At 28.0% G+C, this 20,821-nt stretch overlaps 1 protein-coding gene across 3 annotated transcripts in view; it reads right to left on the bottom strand.

Moving 5' to 3' along the window:
- The window catches only part of LOC124805807 (uncharacterized), a 93,671-nt gene that overhangs the window by 49,825 nt on the left and 23,025 nt on the right, over positions 1-20,821 (bottom strand). For all 3 annotated transcript variants that reach the window (XM_065787491.1, XM_065787493.1, XM_065787492.1), the window contains exons 5-13: positions 14,245-14,539; positions 13,782-14,022; positions 13,519-13,698; positions 12,958-13,235; positions 12,704-12,817; positions 7,986-8,113; positions 7,555-7,700; positions 6,730-6,897; positions 4,624-5,675 (exon numbers count right to left, since the gene is read on the bottom strand). In XM_065787491.1, coding sequence (XP_065643563.1) covers positions 4,624-5,675; positions 6,730-6,897; positions 7,555-7,700; positions 7,986-8,113; positions 12,704-12,817; positions 12,958-13,235; positions 13,519-13,698; positions 13,782-14,022; positions 14,245-14,539 — 2,602 coding nt within the window. The remainder of the gene's footprint in view (positions 1-4,623; positions 5,676-6,729; positions 6,898-7,554; positions 7,701-7,985; positions 8,114-12,703; positions 12,818-12,957; positions 13,236-13,518; positions 13,699-13,781; positions 14,023-14,244; positions 14,540-20,821) is intronic.

Below are 20,821 nucleotides of genomic sequence, written 5' to 3'. Positions count from 1 at the left end.
TTGATCTCAATTTTGCTCTGACGCCTTTCATATGCGACTGTAAAAAGATTAAATCAATTTCTTGTAGTTTTAGTTTAATGCGATCAATCAAAACTTGCTTTGTTGAAGCTTGCCAATCTCCCTCGTAAACCTTCTGTGCCAAATGTCCCCAAAAATATTCAATTGGTCGTGCGCGAGGCACATTTGGGGGATTGGATTCTTTATCAACGTAATAGACATATTGGTCCATCCAATTTAGAGAACCTTTAGAATGATGAGAATTAGCTAAATCTGACCAAAATAAATAGTTAAAGTCTCCATGATACTTGTGAATAAATGGAAGAACTCGTTTTTCTAAACGTTCATTAATATAGATTGATGAATTGATCGCTACAGCCTTGGAAGTGCGAAACAATGGCTCGGACATACCACGGTCAGATATGGCTATCCACATTAATAATTTTTTTAGAAATTTCTCTTTTCCTATAAAACGAACACTTTCTGGGCATGTCTTTTTGTTGTTTGTGTAGTATCCAGAATATCCAGGCATATTGTCCCCTGCAAAACAAAAGTATTTTTCGTCATCGATGACTAGAAGCGATTTTGTGTTATAGATTTGGTTAACTAGTTTCCTGCTTCTTTTCTTTGCCTTTATTTGTTGTTCTATTGTATATTTTGGAGTCTTTTCACGTTTTCTATATTTAATATTCATTTTTTTTAACTGACGACCAATTGTCAATTGATTTACACCAAATTTAATACCTATTTTTCTCTGACTGACCCCTTTTCAATTGTTGACAAATCTCGTTAATTCGGCTTTCTTTTCTCTAGTCCAGGATGTCGGACAACCAGGGTGCTTTCTATCAGAAAACGATTGAACAGTTTCAAGTTTTTTTAGGTTATTATATATTGCAAATCCTTCCTTTTCAAAATGATTTACGATTTTTTTTTTTTATATTAGGTTTATTTACAAAAAACATTTTTAGTCGCTTTCGAAAAGATTCTCGTTCAGCTGCATTTAACCTCATTTTAAATAATTGTGTTTCAAATAATAAAGTTTATATTTTATAGAACGTTTATGCCTACGCATAAAACCACAAAAACTAATTAATATGCTCAAATAATGAAATTAGGATTTTTCCGATAACTTCCGCATCACCTGTTATAAGAGTGTCGACAGTACTGCAAAAGTTGTTTGCAGTAAATAATTGAGTTTTGTTGGAGTTAAAATTTACAAGCCACTGTAAACCCCAATCAGTTACAGAAGTGAGATCAGATTCAAGATTGGTTGTCTGTTATAAGTGAAGGAAAAGAAAGGACATTTTGTCAAAGCATGAGCTGAGTCATCAGCAAAATGAGCTACTTTAGATGTAAGGTTGTTGGAAAGATTATTAATGTAGATAAAAAACAAAATAGGACCAAGCATAAAACCTGGAGATACCCAAGACCTTACTGGAAATAAAGAAGAGTGTTGACCTTCGAGGATGACTTTAATAAAGCGGTTAGAAAGAAACGATTTGATAATCTCAAAAAAAAGATACACAAGTTTATGAAAACATGAAGTTAAAGAAACAAGTTTATGGAGAAGACCAACAAGCCAAATTTTGTCGAAAGCCTTAGATATGTCAAGAGCAATAGCCTTAGCCTCTTTGCCTCCATCTAATGCACGATAAAATCTTTTAGTCACAGCAGTTAGCAAGTCAGCCGTAAAGTGAGAGGATCGAAAACCATATTGATTGTCTAACAGCAAGTTATTTGACTCAAGATGGGATGTGAGAAATTTGTTTATTAAAGACTCAAAGATAACTTGACTTGTATTTAAGAGTTTGCTAATAACAGGAAGAAGACTGATTGGACGATAATTGGAACAATCAGAATGTTCACCAGAGTTTTTAAAAGTTGGAACAACAGATGCCAGCAGCTGGAACATGATCATCAGCAGGCAGGAAAACAAGATTCAGTCAAGCATTTATTAAATAGTTTAGAGAAAATTGAAGAGAGTTCTGGAAAACAATTTTGTAAGACTGTGACAGGAATGTTGTGTGGACCACAAGTCGTAGAAGAGTTTAATCAAGATATGACTTTAGCAATGGAAACTGAAGCGATTTGAATGTCTAACAATGGGTTTAATTAGAAAAAAAGTTAGAGAATGACCATAAGATTCGGGATTCAATTATTAGAAGAGAAGTTCATTGCTAAATAGTTCAGCCTTAGTTTATGTGTTCAATTATAACCAAGTATCGTCAAATTCACCTCCCTAAGGCCAAAAAGACCACAGCAATCGAGGAGGCTACTTAAGTTATGGTTACAACCCATTCTCAACTTTATAACTCCGAAACAGGAACCTTGACGAACATGTCAAGGTTTGTGTTTTTAGAATAATAAAATTATTCTAAAAGTAATTTAAATATCTAAAAATAATTTATGTCTAAACAACAAATGATTGTTGTTTAGATATCTAAATTACTAATAAATTAATAAAGAATTCTAAGTAAACTGCTAATCTTAGTACCATTTTCTTTTTAAAAATTGAAATAAAAAGCGTTCCTCTAAAATTGTATTTAGTTTTTTGAAAGTTTTCTTTTCATAGTAAAAAAAAATAAAAAATGTATATTTTTTTATCTGTGTTTTTCTAATATCTTTTAAAATAATTGTTTGGCTCTGATTTGGGCCCAAGTATTTGTTTACCAGTACTGATTTTATGAAAAAATTTACCCAATTTAAAGCTTTACATTTTCAAAACTTTAATAATTAGTTAATTCATTGGTATCAGCATCGGTATCGGCATCAGCCAAAAAAGTGTTATCGGTATATCACCAGTAAGTATCTATTTATCTACCTTAATAAACAATGCCAACATTAGTCCAATGAGCACCCACAATGCAATTGCAAATGCACCCATAAGGTAACTGGCAAAACAATGCTTATTATAAAGCTACCTTGGGTCGTCAAGGATGACAACTTAATTTGCTTATGACTTAATAATAAAATTGTCCAAACGAAACACAAACTAAAGTTTATTAAGTTACAGGAAAATGAGTAAAGTTGAGTAAAGTTCAGAAGCAGCTACTTCAGTAAGACATCACTTTTAACTACAAAACTTTTCCTAACTTTTTCTACGAGGCAAAAAAAATATTGTGTTATTATTTTATTACCTATTGAGTTTTTCCTTTTTTTCCTATTATTTCTATTAAAGCGTGTACAGGAAGTAAAAAACAACTAAAAAAATGATCTTTTATCCATATCATCCCATCATCTTTTATTTAGATCTTTTATCCATCCCATCATCTTTTATTTAGAACTAAGTGTTAATTTTAATACATAAATTTAAGAAGATAAAATATTTCAAAGAATTTAATTTTTATCGCTGAATTTTTATCACTAAACTTTTGGTTTAGTGGTACCCATAAGCTTGTACAAAGAACAACAATCAAAACTATTTCATGCTAACATTTTCAAACGTTTCTGCATAGATTTTTTTTTTCTCTTCATACTTTGTTTGTTTAACATATATTTTACCAGAAAGTGTACAATCTATTTAGCCAGCTATTCTGCAAATAGCCAGTACTTAAAAAAGTCCTGGCTATTTGCAGGACAATTTTTGTCCTGCAAATAGCCAGGACTTTTCTAAGTCAGGACTTTTTTAGCAAACTTATCATGTTTTGTGTTTTTAATATTCTTATCTGCTTTTTCTCTATATTTCTGCATTATAATAGACAGCCAGGAGTTTGCTGATGATTTAATTTCATATAATTTATATTACAATTTATAATTTATATTACACTTAATAATACAAAAATTTTTAGGAATATAATACTCATACAACTTTCTTCATTGGGTTCTTGCACCTTTTTTGAATTTCAGAATAGTAAAGCACATTTTGTGATTTGAAAGCTTGAAAAACATGTTTATTTCTAACTATTACAACAAAATTATAAGAGTTATATGATTGGTCTCTTAGTGAGAGGCCTGATGAATTTATATAGGGATTATGAATGTTCCTTTTGTGAGAGCCTTAGGTTATTAATAAAACTGTTAACCAGTTTTCTAACCAGTTTTATATCTTAAAAAACCTTCTTTCCTCAATTACCAGACTTGTGTTTGATCAATTTTGTTTGGGAAAAACATTAAATAACTTGACTATAGGTGTAGGAATGTATTTGCAACAATTTTGCGATTGAATTGTAGCTTCAATTCGTATTTTCCAAATATTTGTGCAAAGTAATTTATCTAATGTCTTCTTTTGTCATTTTTAAAACTTGTTTTAAGTTAAATGTAAAAAATTAAAACGTTTTTTTGAAATTGTTACATATTGCCAACAAAATACAATTAAAAATATATTAATACAACCATTGAAAAAAAATGTGTTTACTCTTTCACATTTATTTTGCGATTTTTTAATTAGTTTTATTACTCTCTATTATTACTTTTGTCTTTGAGTATGACTTAACCTTAAATAACATGATCATGTGATTTTATTACTGCATTTTTCTTTTAAAAATCTTAATGTTAATCCACCTTTATACACCTTTCTCTGTCACAATATAAGCATCATATTTGAAAGTTTATTTTTATAAAACATTATTTATTTTTGACACAAAACTTGTAATTCAAACAAAATTCAACATAAATGTTTGTACTTACCAATTCGAACAATCGAAAATGATGATTCTTTTTTGATTATCAAATTGTCATTGTTAGAACTGAGTCTTATTAGTAGTTGCAAATAATCTAAGTTGTTTAAAAAAACTCCTCCACGAACTGTTGATGTTGTAGACGATTTTAAAGATAGTATTTTTTGATCATACAATACTGTATCAACTTTATTAAGAACAACAACCATTTCCAAAACATTTTCATTTTGAGCTTTATCAAATATTATATTTGCTGTAATGAAGTAAAACCCAGATTTTTCAACAATATAATCTTGTCTAGAAAGAAATCCCTGACCATATTCAAATAACCAAGAACTTCCATTTGTAATCCAGCCATTAATGGGATACCATTTGCTTTGATTGTAAAAATTGTTATTAATTCTAAACTGCACTGCAGAAAATCCATAAGTATCATCGCCAATGAATGTTAGTGAACTTGATGATGGCTTACCAATGGAATACGAATTATCACTCAAAGCATTAATTTTTAATGAGTACACATCTCCAACATTTAAAGAAACTACAGTAGCGGATGATAGACTAAATGGTAACAATCCTTCATTGTAGTACTCAAAAAGGTTAATTATAGATGTACCCAAATATTGCTTAATACTGATAAAGCCATAAATATTTATAAGATCCATATTAAATGCAGCTAAATATATCCCACCTTTAGAAATAATATATTCATTTGCTTGGGTGGAGTTTGTATAATGTATTGACTCTACTGCAGACCATCCCACTATTTTTTGATCTCCTGAAGAACTTATCAGTATTTCAGATAATAACTGACATGAGAAACCATCCAATAATCTCAGAGGATTAATAAGCTTTAGACTAATCACACTTAACTCAGAGACATATGTTGTCAGTGCATCTGATTGGACAAATATTGCAACAGTGTGACCAACTAAAAGTTGTACTGCTTGTGTTATTGAAATAGTACAAATACCAGAACATACAGGATATAAATATGAAGGGCCAACACCAGATTTAACCACTAAAATATCACTCAAGTCTGCATTGATACCAATCTTTATTCTTGAAATAAAAATTTTTTAATAGAAAATTAATTTTAAATTTATAATGATTGCATTATTATCTTATTTACAAAAACAGTATGGTCAACTTGTGAACCACACAAATCCAATTTTTCTTTCAAAGGTTCTGCATTTTACTTTTTTGCAAATGTTAAAAATATGGAAAATCTATATTCCTACAAAATTTTAACATCTCTATCACCTCAGAACTTACAGGTTTGTCTAACAATAGAAATCCTAAACTAACATTATAAAAAGCAGTTTATAAGTATCTCCTTATTTTCACCTAGTATTCACCTTATTTTCTGTGGATAATCAATCATAAAAATGAATTTATTTTGATCAACTTGTTTTTAAATGTTCATACTAATATGCTTACATGTTTATACTTACTTAAATAATTTAAAAATTTACTCCAATAATAATTCATATTTCTTCAATACCATTTAAATACTTTTATATTCCAAACCCTAACAAACACATTTCCATATAAAACTACAGACAATGTTTATCAGAGCATAAAATAAATGGTTGTAAACTAAAGTTAACAACTGCTTCTACCCTATAACTTTCTTTTTAAGTGTGTTGTCTTTATTATAACAAAAAATCTCACTTACTCAAAATGTTTTCTCTGTAATTTTAATTTTTTTATATCTTACAATAACATTGAAATAAAAATTAACATAATGAAATATGAATTAAATTGGAATAACTAATAAAAAAGATCTATATCTTTTTCACTCAATGTGATAAAACTATTTAATATCAAGCTCGTGAGGCATTCTTTGACTTCTTTTTTTTATTCATCTTTCTTATTTCTCTATACTTAACCTCTTTTTTCTATCATGACTTTTTTATTCAACTCTGGTATCTCTCTTTTCTTTATCTCTGTTATTTATCATCTTTATTTTATTTATCTCTCTTATCTCTCTTTTTTTTATCTCACTAATCTATCATATCTTTTTTATCATCTTTCATATAATTTATTTCTTTTTATTCATCAACAGAAATCTGATAAACATATAATAAATATAATGAAAAAAAAATTATCAAACCCGATGGAAATTTGACTTTTATTTGTTTTGATAACCAAAGTACTTGATATTAAATACACTCCATCTAAAAAAACAGTATACACTCCATCCCTTTGATTAAGTCCTTCTCCATCAACACCAAGAATAGTAGACATTGTAACATTCCAATTTCTTAGTCTTGTGTAATACCTATAAAAAAATAATTTTCTTTAAAAAAAAACAAAAAAAAAACACCATGGGTTAGTTAAGTTATATGCTATGTAATAGGTTTTACTGAGTATTTGAATTTACAATAATTTCTAATAATTTTTTTATTTTATGAAGACATAATAGAATCTTGAAGATCATTGGTTTGCATGCTGAGAATTTATTTAGAGATATACACTTATTATGACTCAGGAAGTATAATGATTCAGAAAAAAAAAACTTATTTTCTAAAAAATAAAGTATAAAATTGGATAATAACAAAGTTAAGAACAAATATGTGACTTTTATCATTATTGTCTCTTTCTATTTTAGATGAAACAAACATTTTGATAAACAATGGGTAATACATTAGAGTATAATATAACCTTATCAAGTCTTACACAAGCAGGGACAGTGTTGAATGGCCTTATTTTAGCAGAGAAAAACCTGAACTCATTCAAAAGAGTCTACCATATTACCAAATTATTAACATAACTTAAAATTTAGTTAAACTAACTTAAAACACTTAAAATTAACTTAAAGCACATAATATAAATTCATAAAAACCTAATTTATTAAAATTATATATAGTATTATGTGTAGTATATTTTACCATATAAAATTATAAACTATTAACAGTTTTATAAAAAACTTTTTTACCCAACTTTTATAAATGGAAGTGAATCAATAGACGGTTTGCCTGCTCCAACAGACGGAATTGGCAAATAAGGTGGTATTCTAACAAATGACCAGCCACTGTAAGAGCGGAGATTTTCCCATTGCGCATTCGCAGCTGATGGTTTAACCTAAAGTTCAAAATAAAAGAATTATAAGAATGTAAAGAAAACTTCAAAATATTTTAAATATATTTAAAAAGTGAATAAACACAAGTCGTAAAAAATTTAGTATTTGAATATTAAAAAAAAACAATGTCAAGTTATTAATTTTAGTAAAAATTAATAAAATGAATCAATAAACCAGAAATAATTTTATTAAAATAATTTTAATAAAATTATTAATTTTATTAAAAATTAATAAAATGAATCAATAAACCAGAAATAATTAAATAATTAAAAAGAATTTAGGAATACCCTAATCGATAGCTCCTGACCTTTGTACAGGTATAAAGCACCGTAAACCTTCATTGTGTATTGAGAATGATCTTTATCACTAAATCTTGTTATTAATGATGTCATAGACGTTAATGTTGTGTAAACAGCTATTAAAATTTTAAATTTAATTATTTATTACTATTAAAAAATTTTTTTATTAAAGTAGTAGAAATAAACATTTAAATAAATAGAAAAAAGAATATAACTAAACTACTATTAATTAATTTATATTATTTTCATTTTCATTTAAAACTTCATTTCATGAAGACATTTAAAACAACTTCATTTCATGAAGACATTCAAAACAACTTCATTTCATGAAGACATTTAAAACAACTTCATTTCATGAAGACATTCAAAACAACTTCATTTCATGAAGACATGTAAAACAACTTCATTTCATGAAGACATTCAAAACAACTTCATTTCATGAAGACATTTAAAACAACTTCATTTCATGAAGACATTTAAAACAACTTCATTTCATGAAGACATTTAAAACAACTTCATTTCATGAAGACATTCAAAACAACTTCATTTCATGAAGACATTCAAAACAACTTCATTTCATAAAGAAATTTAAAACAACTTCATTTCATGAAGTTATTCAAAACAATTTCATTTTATGAAGACATTCAAAACATTTATCGAACTTTATTTATTTAACTTCATTACTTATTTCCACGTCCCTGGTAGTACTGCGCTCAATTTGTTTCTTCGCGCAGCGGCCTTGTTCGTCAAGGTTTGTGTTTCGGAGTTATAGAGTTGAGAGAGGGTTATAACCACTATTAAGTAGCCTCCTCATCTGTAGTGGCCTTGAGGAGGTGAATAACAAAAAAAAAAAAAAAAAAAAAAAAAACTTAATTTTATCATTGCTTAATACCATTAACTTAATTTTTATGTAAATAATAATAATTAAAAATATATTAACTATTAAAAACAATTATCATTAACTTAATTTTATCATTTCCAAACAAATGCCAAACAAATGCCATTAAATAAATGTCACAGAGCTGAAGAGTGTAAACAGTGGGAACTAGTCCAAGTTTTCCCTAGTATTATTTTTTGTTTTTTCAATCTTATAATTACTTGTAAATCAGGCTTGGACAAGAATGGTGTGCAATCGTACTCTGTAACTGACCACGCTAATACTTTTTTTCTTTACAACTTGACCACAGCTGTTTTGATGTTTTAACAATTTGAATGCAATAAAAAAAGTGTTATGTTATGTTATGAATAACTTTTAATCATTGATCATTTCTAAAGTATTTATTTTACGCGAAGGCTTTAAATAAAACCATAAAATTAATTATAATAACTGTTTAAATAAACGCATGAGTAAATTAACAAAAAATGCTATATATTGGGATGTATTTTTTATTATAAATTTAAACGTTAAAAACTACTTTTCCATGTCTTCCTAAAAATCTTTCAAACCATTATTTTTAAAAAGAATTTTTTTTAAGTTACTTTAATTTATGAATAAGTTAGACTTTGTCACCTCACCTAAAGACAAAGCCGAATTGTTTGCGAAAAACTTTTCATCAATATCATCTCTTGATTCCACTAGTTGCATTCTACCTGATATTGCCAACAAACAGATTGATCCATTGCTTGACATTCGAATCACTTCAGCATCTGTATCTAAAGTGATTTCCTGCCTGGACTCTTCTACAGCTTGTGGCCCGGACAACATACCTGTTATTGTCTTGCAGAAGTGTTCTCCGGGGCTGTCATCCATACTCTCAAAACTATTCAACAAGTGCTTACCAGAGTCTTGCTTTCCAGCCTGCTGGAAAGCGGCATCTGTTATCCCTATCTTCAAAAATTCTGGAGAACGATCCAATTCGTCTAACTACCGTCCTATAAGTCTTCTTCCTATCATAAGCAAGGTTTTTGAATCTTTAATTAAAAAACACTTAATTTCTCATCTTGAATCTAATAACTTACTTTCTGACCATTAATATGGATTTCGATCTTCTCGTTCTACAGCTGATTTGCTAACAGTAATAACTGACAGGTTTTATCGTGCATTAGATAAAGTTGGAGAGGTTAAAGTCATCGCTCTCGACATTTCAAAAGCTTTTGATAAAGTTTGGCATGCTGGTCTTCTCCATAAGCTTTCTTCTTATGGTGTATCCGGCAACATCTTTAAGATCATTGAATCCTTCCTTTCCAATCGTAGCATAAAAGTTGTCCTTGATGGACAATACTCTTCTTCTTATTCTGTAACTTCAGGGGTTCCTCAAGGTTCTATCCTTGGCCCTATACTCTTTTTAATTTACATTAATGATCTTTCAGATATTCTCACATCTAAGGTTGGCATTGTTTGCTGATGATACTACCATTTATTCTTGTCGTGATAAGAAACCATCACCCTCTGATTGCTTGGAGGGGGCATTTGAGCTTGAAAAAGATCACTGTGAGCCCCATGCTACAGCATCGGGCTCACAGTGGCTGGTGAACTTTAATTCAGATAAAACTCAATTTTTTTCAGCCAATCGTTATCGCAATAATTTAAATCTTCCTATATTTATGAACGGTGATGTACTCGATGAGTCACCTACTCTTCATCTTCTAGGATTAATTCTTACTTCCAATCTTTCTTGGAAACCATATATCAAATCAGTTGCAAAATTAGCATCTGCTAAGGTTGCATCTCTTTATCGAGCTCGTCACTTTCTTTCTTCGGATTCTATTCTCTATCTCTATAAATCTCAAATCCGGCCTTGTATGGAATACTGTTGCCATATCTGGGGCGGATCTTCTAATGATGCCCTTTCTCTTTTAGACAAGGTGCAAAAACACATTGTAAACATTGTTTGACCTGCTCTTGCAGCCAACCTCTAACCATTATCACATCGTCGTAATGTTGCTTCTCTTTCTCTTTTCTACAAATACTGTAATGGGCACTGCTCTAAAGAGCTTGCATCTTTTGTGCTATCTACTATAATTCATTCTTGTGTTACTTGTCATTCAATTAAGTGTCATCATTTTTCTGTGTCTGTTCCTTAGTGCTTCAAAAATGCTTATTCGTCTAGTTTTTTTCCTCGAACATCAGCTCTTTGGAATTCGCTTCCTTCATCTTGCTTTCCTGGTTCATATAATTTGCAATCTTTTAAGTCGTCCGTCAATCGTTATCTTGCTCTACAATCTTCATCTTTTCTCTTTCAGTAACTTCCAACTTTAATTAGTGGCTGCTTGCAGCCTTGTTGGAAGCAAAGATGTTTAAAAAAAAAAAAAAATTTTAAAACCTTTTGTAACTTTTGTAACAAAGCTAATGTACACACACATATTTTGTACACACAAAGCTTTTGTAACACACACAGCTTTTGTAACACACACAGCTTTTGTATTACACACAGCTTTTGTAACACACACAGCTTTTGTAACACACACAGCTTTTGCAACACACACAGCTTTTGTAACACACACAGCTTTTGTAACACACACAGCTTTTGTAACACACACAGCTTTTGTAACCTAGTTTTTCACACTAGCAACAAGACTACTAGCTTTTACACACTTTATGTGAATTATACAAGAATATAAAATAACTTTATTTACTTATATAAGCATGGATTTTGTTGCTTAAGGGAGAAGTTTTGAAGCATTTTGTAATGTTCATATGACTAATTTTTATAATTAAACTTATGATTTTTTAATTTCTTTTAAACAAACATTTTATTTTTTGAAAAAAATTTTTTTTAATTACGATAGGAATGAATGAGTTTAAATCTTTTACACTAATTTTTAAATTCATTAAGTAAAGCGCTTATTAATAAAGTTGTTATACTCAAATAAAACTTAATTAAATTGCTTATTGGCAGTTCATTTTATTTAAATCGCAGGCACATTTTATTTATTTATTTTTCTTATTTTTACGAATAAAAAAGTTCAAAACCTTTTTTTCAACTAGACTTAGAATAGACTAGAATTAGAGCATGAAATTAATAAAAATTACTATTTTAAAAAGACTACGTTTTTTTTTTAAGCAACTTTTTTTTTCTTTTTTTTTTGCAACTTTTTTGTAAAAATAAAGTTTATACAATTTAAAAATATTATGTACAACACTTTTTAATAAAAGTGATATGTTTTTAATAAAAGTGATATTTTAATAAAAGATTTTTTGATAAAATTTATTCATTTATTAAACAATCATTAGTAGTAACTTGTTACTTGATTTAAAAGTGTTTTGCGTAACTTTTATAAAATGTTTCAAAAGATAAATTTTAACATTTAATTCAAACATAATTAAAAACGTTTTTTAAATATAAAAAATTTTTTTTTTTTATTTTAGCGCTTATTTTTTTTATTTTAGCGCTATAATTTCTTTTTTGTAACAAATTTTTTTTTCGTTTCTTTTTTTATTAAGGATTTTTTTTCCTTGAGTGTTTTTTTCAATTTTTTTCTTGTTTAAGTTTAGCTTAGCGTTTCTACATTCATCGCATTTTAGAAATTTTAAATCACCAAAACATATAAACAACCATGGTCAAGTTGTCAAAAAATGAAACCATCGGCATGGTCAGCAATAGTGCTTGATCGCACACCATTCCAGTCCAACCCTGTAAACAGTTATTTATTGTTATTGTTATTATACTAATCGTTTTAGTTAATAAATCTAAATTTTATTCGGTAGTTTTAAAAACTACAGATTTAAAATTTAAAATCTAAAAAATTAAAATAAACAATCAAACCTATTTGATAATTATTCAAATCAGGAGCAATTGCAAGATTTACAAAAATATAATAAATTCCTGTCTCTTGAACTGTTACTGTACCCATGACTGAATCTAGTTTTAGAAGATTTCCTAAACACAAAATATTTAGTTTTTATTTCCTAAACAAAATATATTAACTTTGGTGTTAATTTTTAGAACTAAAAAACAAAATAAATTTTTTTAACTCATAAATTAAAAAACCAAATTTTAAAAAGAAAAAAAAAGTTTACCACTGCTGAAAACACCAGTTGCAGTGCTCACCCGGTTGTTCTGCCAATATTTAACTTTAGACCAATCAGAAGCACTCTGCTGTTGATCAAGTGTTGGATCTAGCATTAACTGCATTCCAGATGAATATAAATTATTGGTAGAGCTAATAAAAACAATTGACACATAGCTGTCTTGACTTATTGTATAAGATGGATCAGCAACAGATTGAATATAAAGATTAATGCTGTCACCTACATTAACTAATACCAAACCAGACACAACCAATGAGTAAAAATCACTGTTTTAAAAGATTAAAAAAAGTATAAAGTACAAAATAATAAAATTATTTATAAAATATCATAAATAAAATAAAAATAAAAATAATATATAAACTAAAATTTACTAAAAACCAACATAGAAGACAAATAACTAAAAACTAAATAGTAAGACATAATTTACAAAAAACTGATAAAATTCTTAGTAACTATTGGTAACAAGTACATAAAAGTTTATAATTTTAACTTTGCTTTTTCAAAATATTTTAACAATGAATAAAACATAACCACAAGAAAAGTATTTACTTTGTAGTAGGTGCAACATTACCATTTTGAAGATAGTCTTGTATTCCATTTTGGTATTGTAAAGTAGATGGATTACTATTAACAGCAACATTTAAAGTAAAGCTAGAACCAACTGCACTTGCCTGAACCATTTTTATTCCAGCACTCACAATGTAAAAACCTGCTTTAGGAGCAACAAAACTGAAAAAAAAAGAAATAAAGATACAAGTATAATTTATTTAAAAACAAAAGTGAAAAAAAAAAGTACATTTTTAGCTACTTACTCTCCAGTGTCTGGATTAAATCCTCCCCCAAAATCAAAAAATGGGCCTGCTACAGGTTGAGATTTCCATTTTCCAATCTTAAACCAACCAGATGTAGTGTAAGCTAAACTATTTGTAAGAACAGTTGTTACACCAAAAATATTTGTCTGATACCCAAGAAACACCATTGAAAAAGTTGAATCAATATCTATGGACCAACTGTTATCATTTTCAATCATGACATAAACATTAACATAAGAATCTAAAGAAAATATCAGCATTAATCTAATCAACATCTGATAATTGATGTTAGTCAGTATTAACTCACTAGCATCAAACAAACAGTATTAACTAACTAATGTCACACAATCAGATTTATTAATAAACATCACTCAATCAATTAACAAATCATTTAACAAAATTTGAAAAGCTATTATTATAAATTAATAAACAAAACAAACAAAGAATGAATAAATAAATATACCTTTTTTAATAAATAAGGCTCCAGACACACTAAGACTGTCTTGAACTACTGATGGTTTTCCTTTTGTTGCATATAAAGCAGTTCGTTTTGATAACTGATTATTGACAGCTATCATAATATAAATTGGTCCATTGCTGTCTTTAAAAATAACATTAGCAGACAAATAATAGATCCCTGTTGCCATGGCAGTATACTTACCAGAAACTAATTTTTCAGTAAAAACAAATGAGTCACTCTTCTGACTTTCAGACCATGTGTCAACAACTACCCAATCATTACTCTTTGTTTGATAAACCTTTTGATACAAATATTTAAAGTTAAACCAATTTAAAATACAGTTAATGGTTTAATCAACATACATATATATATATATATATATATATATATATATATATATATATATATATATATATATATATATATATATATACATATATAAATATATATATATACATATATAAATATATATATATACATATATACATATATACATATATATATATATATATATATATATATATATATATATATATATATATATATATATATATATATATATATATATATGTATATATATATATATATATGTATATATATATATATTTATATATATATGTATATATATATACATATATACATATATGTATATATGTATATACGTTTAGACAATCTCTACTGGCAAAGAGCTAAAGGGTTGCCACCCCTTTCAAGCGACATTTTATTGTTCGCCGCAGCTTATCATTATTATAATTATATGTATATATATATATACATATATATATATATATATATATATATACATATATACATATATGTATATATATATACATATATACATATATACATATATACATATATATATATATATATATATATATATATACATATATACATATATACATATATATATATATATATATATATATATATATATATATATATATATATCCCTTGGAATTAGGGTCGGCATTGGACAATGCTAACCTAACTTCCCACCTCAAAGTGTTTAAGGTTGGCAAAAAAAGGCCAACATAGTTTCAATGTTTTATGGTAAGACCTTTGTATCAAATATTTTTTGCAAACCTGATGCCAACCTCTAAAAGATTGAAGTTGACAAATTAATGCCGACCTCATTTTTCCTAATTTTTTTTAATTTTTTTTGTTTTGTTATTTCACCTCCCCAAGGCCTAGAAAGCCACTACAGATAAGGAGACTACTTAATTGTCGTTATAACCCTCTCTCAACTCTATAACTTCAAAACACCAAACTTGATGAACAAGCCTATGCGTGGAGAAACAAGTTGAGCGCAGTACTACCAGGAACATGGTGGGGATCGACCTCGGAACCTCTCGCTTATGAAGCGAGTGCTCTACCACTGCACCACTACCACATAATTACAAGGGTTTTATATTTATATATATATATATATATATATATATATATATATATATATATATATATATATATATATATATATATATATATATATATATATATATATATATATATATATATATATATATATATATAGGCCTTGATGGAAAGTAAGAGCTTTAGCTATTGTCCACACTCCTCTAAAATGATTTATGGGTGCAATTTGCGGTTATCGCAAAAGTATAATTTTTTCTTTCAATAATATAATTATTATTGTAACTAAAATAAAAAAAATACAAAGTCATTTAAAAAAATATATCAATTATTTAAATAAAAAACTGCAATGTTTTTTTAAAAGTTGTTGCAAAAAAAAAAAAAAAAAAAAAAAGGAATGAAAAAGAGCGCCAATTGAAATGCACATATAATTTTGATAAGATCTAAATTATATTGACAAAATAAAAAATTATTCAACTGATAAAATATAAAATTAATACATTTTAAATTATTGCATAATAATTTTTATTTTATGTAATGAATTATATATTTTATACATCATCTTTTACTTTTACATTTACTATACAGGTAGACGGGCCCCAAAAACTCATGGACCCCAAAAGCCACACGCTCACATTAGCACCTGTAACTCATAGATAAAGCCTTATCAAGCAGCAAAATAGATTTTTTTATTAGACAAGATAGTTTTTTGAAAAGAAACTGTTAAAAATAACCAAATTAGCATAAATTTTTGAAAATTATACTAAAAACAATAAAAAAATTTTTTTTTCAATTTTATAACATTTTGACATTATAGTCCATAAATACTTGAAATTTTCATTTAAGTTTGCAAAGTAGTATTTTTTGTAAAGATTTATGTCATACTTCTACAAAAAAAACACAAGAAAATAAATGAAAAAGACAGTTGCTAAAATATTTTATCTTAACCAAAGTAGAGTTTCTGTGTGGTCTTTGGGGTCCCTTACTAAAAAATATATATACATGGATCAAAAACTCAATATTAAAATGGAGTTTTGCTTTTTTCTATTAACATTTATTTTTCTATTAACAATCAAGTAAAATTACTTTTTTGCTAGTTATTTGTATAAAAAAAATTGAAATGTTGCTCTTTAGTCTTTAAGACAATTTAAAAGTGTTTTTATACATCTTTGAAACTATTGACTCTTTAATAAGTTGATCAACTAATTGACTAAGAATAATGGAATTATCTCCTTATCACTGTAAGGTCACTTTCTTGGTGCATCCTTCTAACTTCTAGTATCTTCATCACTTTCATGCTCAATAACCTTACGTTTGAGTGAGTTGTTGGTTACTGCAGCAGCTAAAAACATTATTGGTTTTTTTCCATCCACTTTACAAGATAACTTTCCACAGACAGATTTTTGTACATTGTGGCAAGAAGAGCATTGCTGTAGCTTTATGGCATGGCACACACCTTTTCCACAGCTGCATTCATTTTTACACCGTAAAAATGCTTCTTTTTGTTTTTCTTTGTTCCATCTTTTTTCTTCCTTATCTTTTATTTCTTGATTTTTATTATCTTGAATTACCTTCACTAAGTCCAACACATTTTTTCCTTTCATTGATCCGTGAACCTGCGTAACCCTTGTAGTAAGTTTAGAAACTTTCAGCTTAACTTTCTGTACTGTCAGTAAGCCAGGAATTTCTTCAAGTTGAATGCTTTTTTCGCTCAGCTCTTGAATAAGCTCTTGAGAACGCTCAAACTTTTCTTTCCAATACTGAGCTGAATTTTTTCTTTTATCAGGAGATTTAATAGTATAACTTCCAGGAGTTGTTGTACTGGATGTAACACTTTTTGGAAAATCAATACACAAAGCAGCTCATGCAAACTTGTCCTGTTGCATGTCATTGACGCTTAATGATGTGGAAGTTACTCCTACACGTCTTGCAGCTTTGATTATAGATTGTCTTGGGGCCCAGTTGTTCCAAATACGTCCTAAAATCATCATAAAAGCTTCTTTATTTAGTGAATTGAAATCAGCAAAAATATTTGCTTTCATACCACGATACTCATGATGAAGGTTTTTGTTGAGTTGGTCTAAAAGCTGTGTCACACCAGTGGTATCTGGTGGAGTTAAGAACATACGTATGTTTTTCGATTGTAAAAACTTTAAGACATCAAAATTAAAGCGTGAACAATGCCCATCAGAAAGCAAAACTACTGGTCGTGCCACTTTTTTTTCAGTAAGATATTCATATTCAGTTGTGATCAGTTACACCATGGTTGCAAGTTGTTATCAGAAGATGCGGAATACTTACCACAGCTTCCTTTGCAGCCATTTGATTAGTTATTCCAACGGTACCAAAAAGGATTTGACAGACACAAAGGTCTCCTACAATTACAAAGAAAGATAATACATATCATCTATTCAATCCATATTATAAATATTTATCAAAAAAGGGATAAGGCAATAACTACCTGAAAATGACACTAGAGGATGTATGGTGACGCATTCACGGTTCTCTCTGATCATTTTACAACATGTTTCCCCTTTTGCAGCAAAAACAAGACCAGCAGGAGTACCATCAACACCAAAATTGATGAACTGTGGTGTTTCGTCGTGATTAAATATTCTGCATGTATCAATATTTCCAGACCAAACTCCTGTCCCCTTTTGTTCTGCTTCAGTCATAATGCCAGTCTCAATCAATTCTTCTGCAAGAGCGTCTAAAGGCAACCATGAAAATCAATTAGTAACTCAGTTTTGATAGAACTATTTTTCATAAATGTACAGTAGCAATACATAAACTAATAAAAAGGTGTAGCTATGAGTTAAATTTTAAATGAAGCTATTGTATACTATAAAATAAAAAAGTCAATGTTAACTCATACCAAGGTGGAGACATGCCATTTCCCTCGTGCAATTGAGAGCTCTATTTATTGACACATTTCCTTGTCGCTTGAGTGTTAAGCTTGGATTCTTAGCTTTAAAGCGCATCCAAAACGATTTACCTAACCTGTGTTTAAAACAAAAATAAAAAATTAACTAAAAAAGCTTCTCTTACAAAGCTTCAACTCCTGGACTACAAGCAATCTCTTTATATCTTAACATGTTGACTATTACTACCTTTTAAAAATATATATAAGAAACATAAATACTTGTTTTGTGTCAAAGCATTTTTTGCATTTGCAGATAATGCTATGAATTTTCTGCCACCTTTCAATCTTTTATTTGTGTATTGTCTAACTTTCAGAACATCAAGGACAAGTTTTGTTAGTTCTGCTTTGTTTATGCCTTGCATTACTCGATTTTTATTCCTAATGTATGAAACAATTGACATCACTTCTTCCTCCAAGAGAATTGCACAGTACTGTCTTTCAAGACCATTGACTATTTTCCCATCAAGTCTACGGTTTATTGTTTCACGACCTTTAATAAGTGGATATTGTCTTGTTTTAATTGCAGCATGTCCTCTTACATTGTTTTCTTTACACCATTGAACAGCAGCTTCAAGTTGTTGTTTTTTTTTCTAATATAGCTTTTCTTTTAATTAGTGCTTCAGCATTAGAACTTGGATTTAGTGACTTCATTTGCAAGCGAGTTTTGAATTTTTTGTTGCTGTTACTCATGTTTATTTATTTGCTTACAAATAAAATAATATCGCAAATTCACATACTGCAAACTGAACTAAAACTATCCTCTAAGCAGGAGCGTAAAATAAAATCTCTATATAAATTCATTATCATCAAAAAGATAGCTCCAACTACTATAAATCTACTTTAAATCATGAATTTTTGTAACATCACTTATATTTTTGTTAAAAATAATATAATTAATGTGGTTTTTGGGGTCCCAAGCATGTGGTTTTTGTAGCGCTTTAGGTACTTCCCTAAAATATAAGTTTGCAATCAAACTACCATATGAAGGGGATTTTAATATAACAAGCTATTCCAAAAAATTGGAAAGTTGCAACTAATTTCATAAAAGTTATAAACAATTTAAGCCATGCGGGTTTTGAGGTCCCTTACTAAAATATAGCGAAACTTTACTGAAAAAAAAAAAGCAAACAAAAAATACCAAAATACTTCTTAACCCCTGGGAAGAACTTTTACCATATAAAAGAATATAAAAAAGCAAAATAAAGTTAAATTATTTGTTTTGTACAAAAGATACAGCAAAAGAAAAAATCATGTGGTTTTTGGGGCCCGTCTACCTGTATTATCCACTTTTTTAAAAAATTTAAAAGTTTTATAAAGTTTTATAGTAAAAAGTGAGAGAAAAAAAATTAATAATTCAAATTATATTTCACTAAGTTCAAATTATTTAAATTATATTGCTCAAATTATTTTTTGGAAAAAGTTTCTTTGAACAGAAGTAAAATAATCTATTTTTTTAGTTTAATTTTTGGTTTAATGTTTGCAATAACCACTGGTTCAAAGTTTGCATTAGAAAGTTTCAATGGGAAAAAAATAATTAACTATTCAACATGTTGACGAATTTACAACGGAAAAATTACAAGATGTCCGAAATAAGTGTCTTGTATTCAAATGAAAGTGAAATTTTTTTATTTGCATTTAGCAAAAAAACTGCATTTATATGTTGTGTAAGGACTAAAACATCATAAAAAATACTTTTGATTAAATTCAATATCAATAATTAGAATGTCTTTGAACACTAAATTTCATTTTTCTCAAAATGAGAAGATGTGACACCTGTGGTTTTACCTGTGTGGTCTACAAATGTTTCTATTTATATTTTGTATGTTGTTAACACATTTTAAACTTTTATCTAAAAATTATTTTAACAAGTAATCTTAAATAGAATATGAAAAACGCGATACCAATTTAAAAAAATATTTTCATTTTATTTAAAGCGATATCAAGATTAAACATTTTCTGTAAATAAACAAGTTTTTTTTAGGATTTTTTTTCAAAAAGATATCTATTTAAACAAAAGAATTTTAGTCTTCTAAAAACCTCCTGTTCCAATAATTTTGAAATTGAAATTTAAAATAAATAAATAAAAAATTGGAAAAATTTAAGAGAATTCTAACACAAAATAATTATAAATTTAATTGCAGCGAGGAGCATTCCTAAAAGTTAAACATAGATTTACCTACAGTAACAATATCAGATTTAAAACAGAAAGCAAATGAGGATAAAATTTTTGTTCAAATCGTAAACATGTTGAATAGTTAATGTTTTTTTTGCCATTGAAACTTTCTA

The sequence above is a fragment of the Hydra vulgaris genome, chromosome 01 (genome assembly GCF_038396675.1).
Source record: "Hydra vulgaris chromosome 01, alternate assembly HydraT2T_AEP".
Classification (NCBI taxonomy): Eukaryota; Metazoa; Cnidaria; class Hydrozoa; order Anthoathecata; family Hydridae; genus Hydra; species Hydra vulgaris.
The sequence above is the reverse complement of the archived record's forward strand: the minus strand, read 5'-3'. Positions and strand labels throughout refer to the sequence as shown.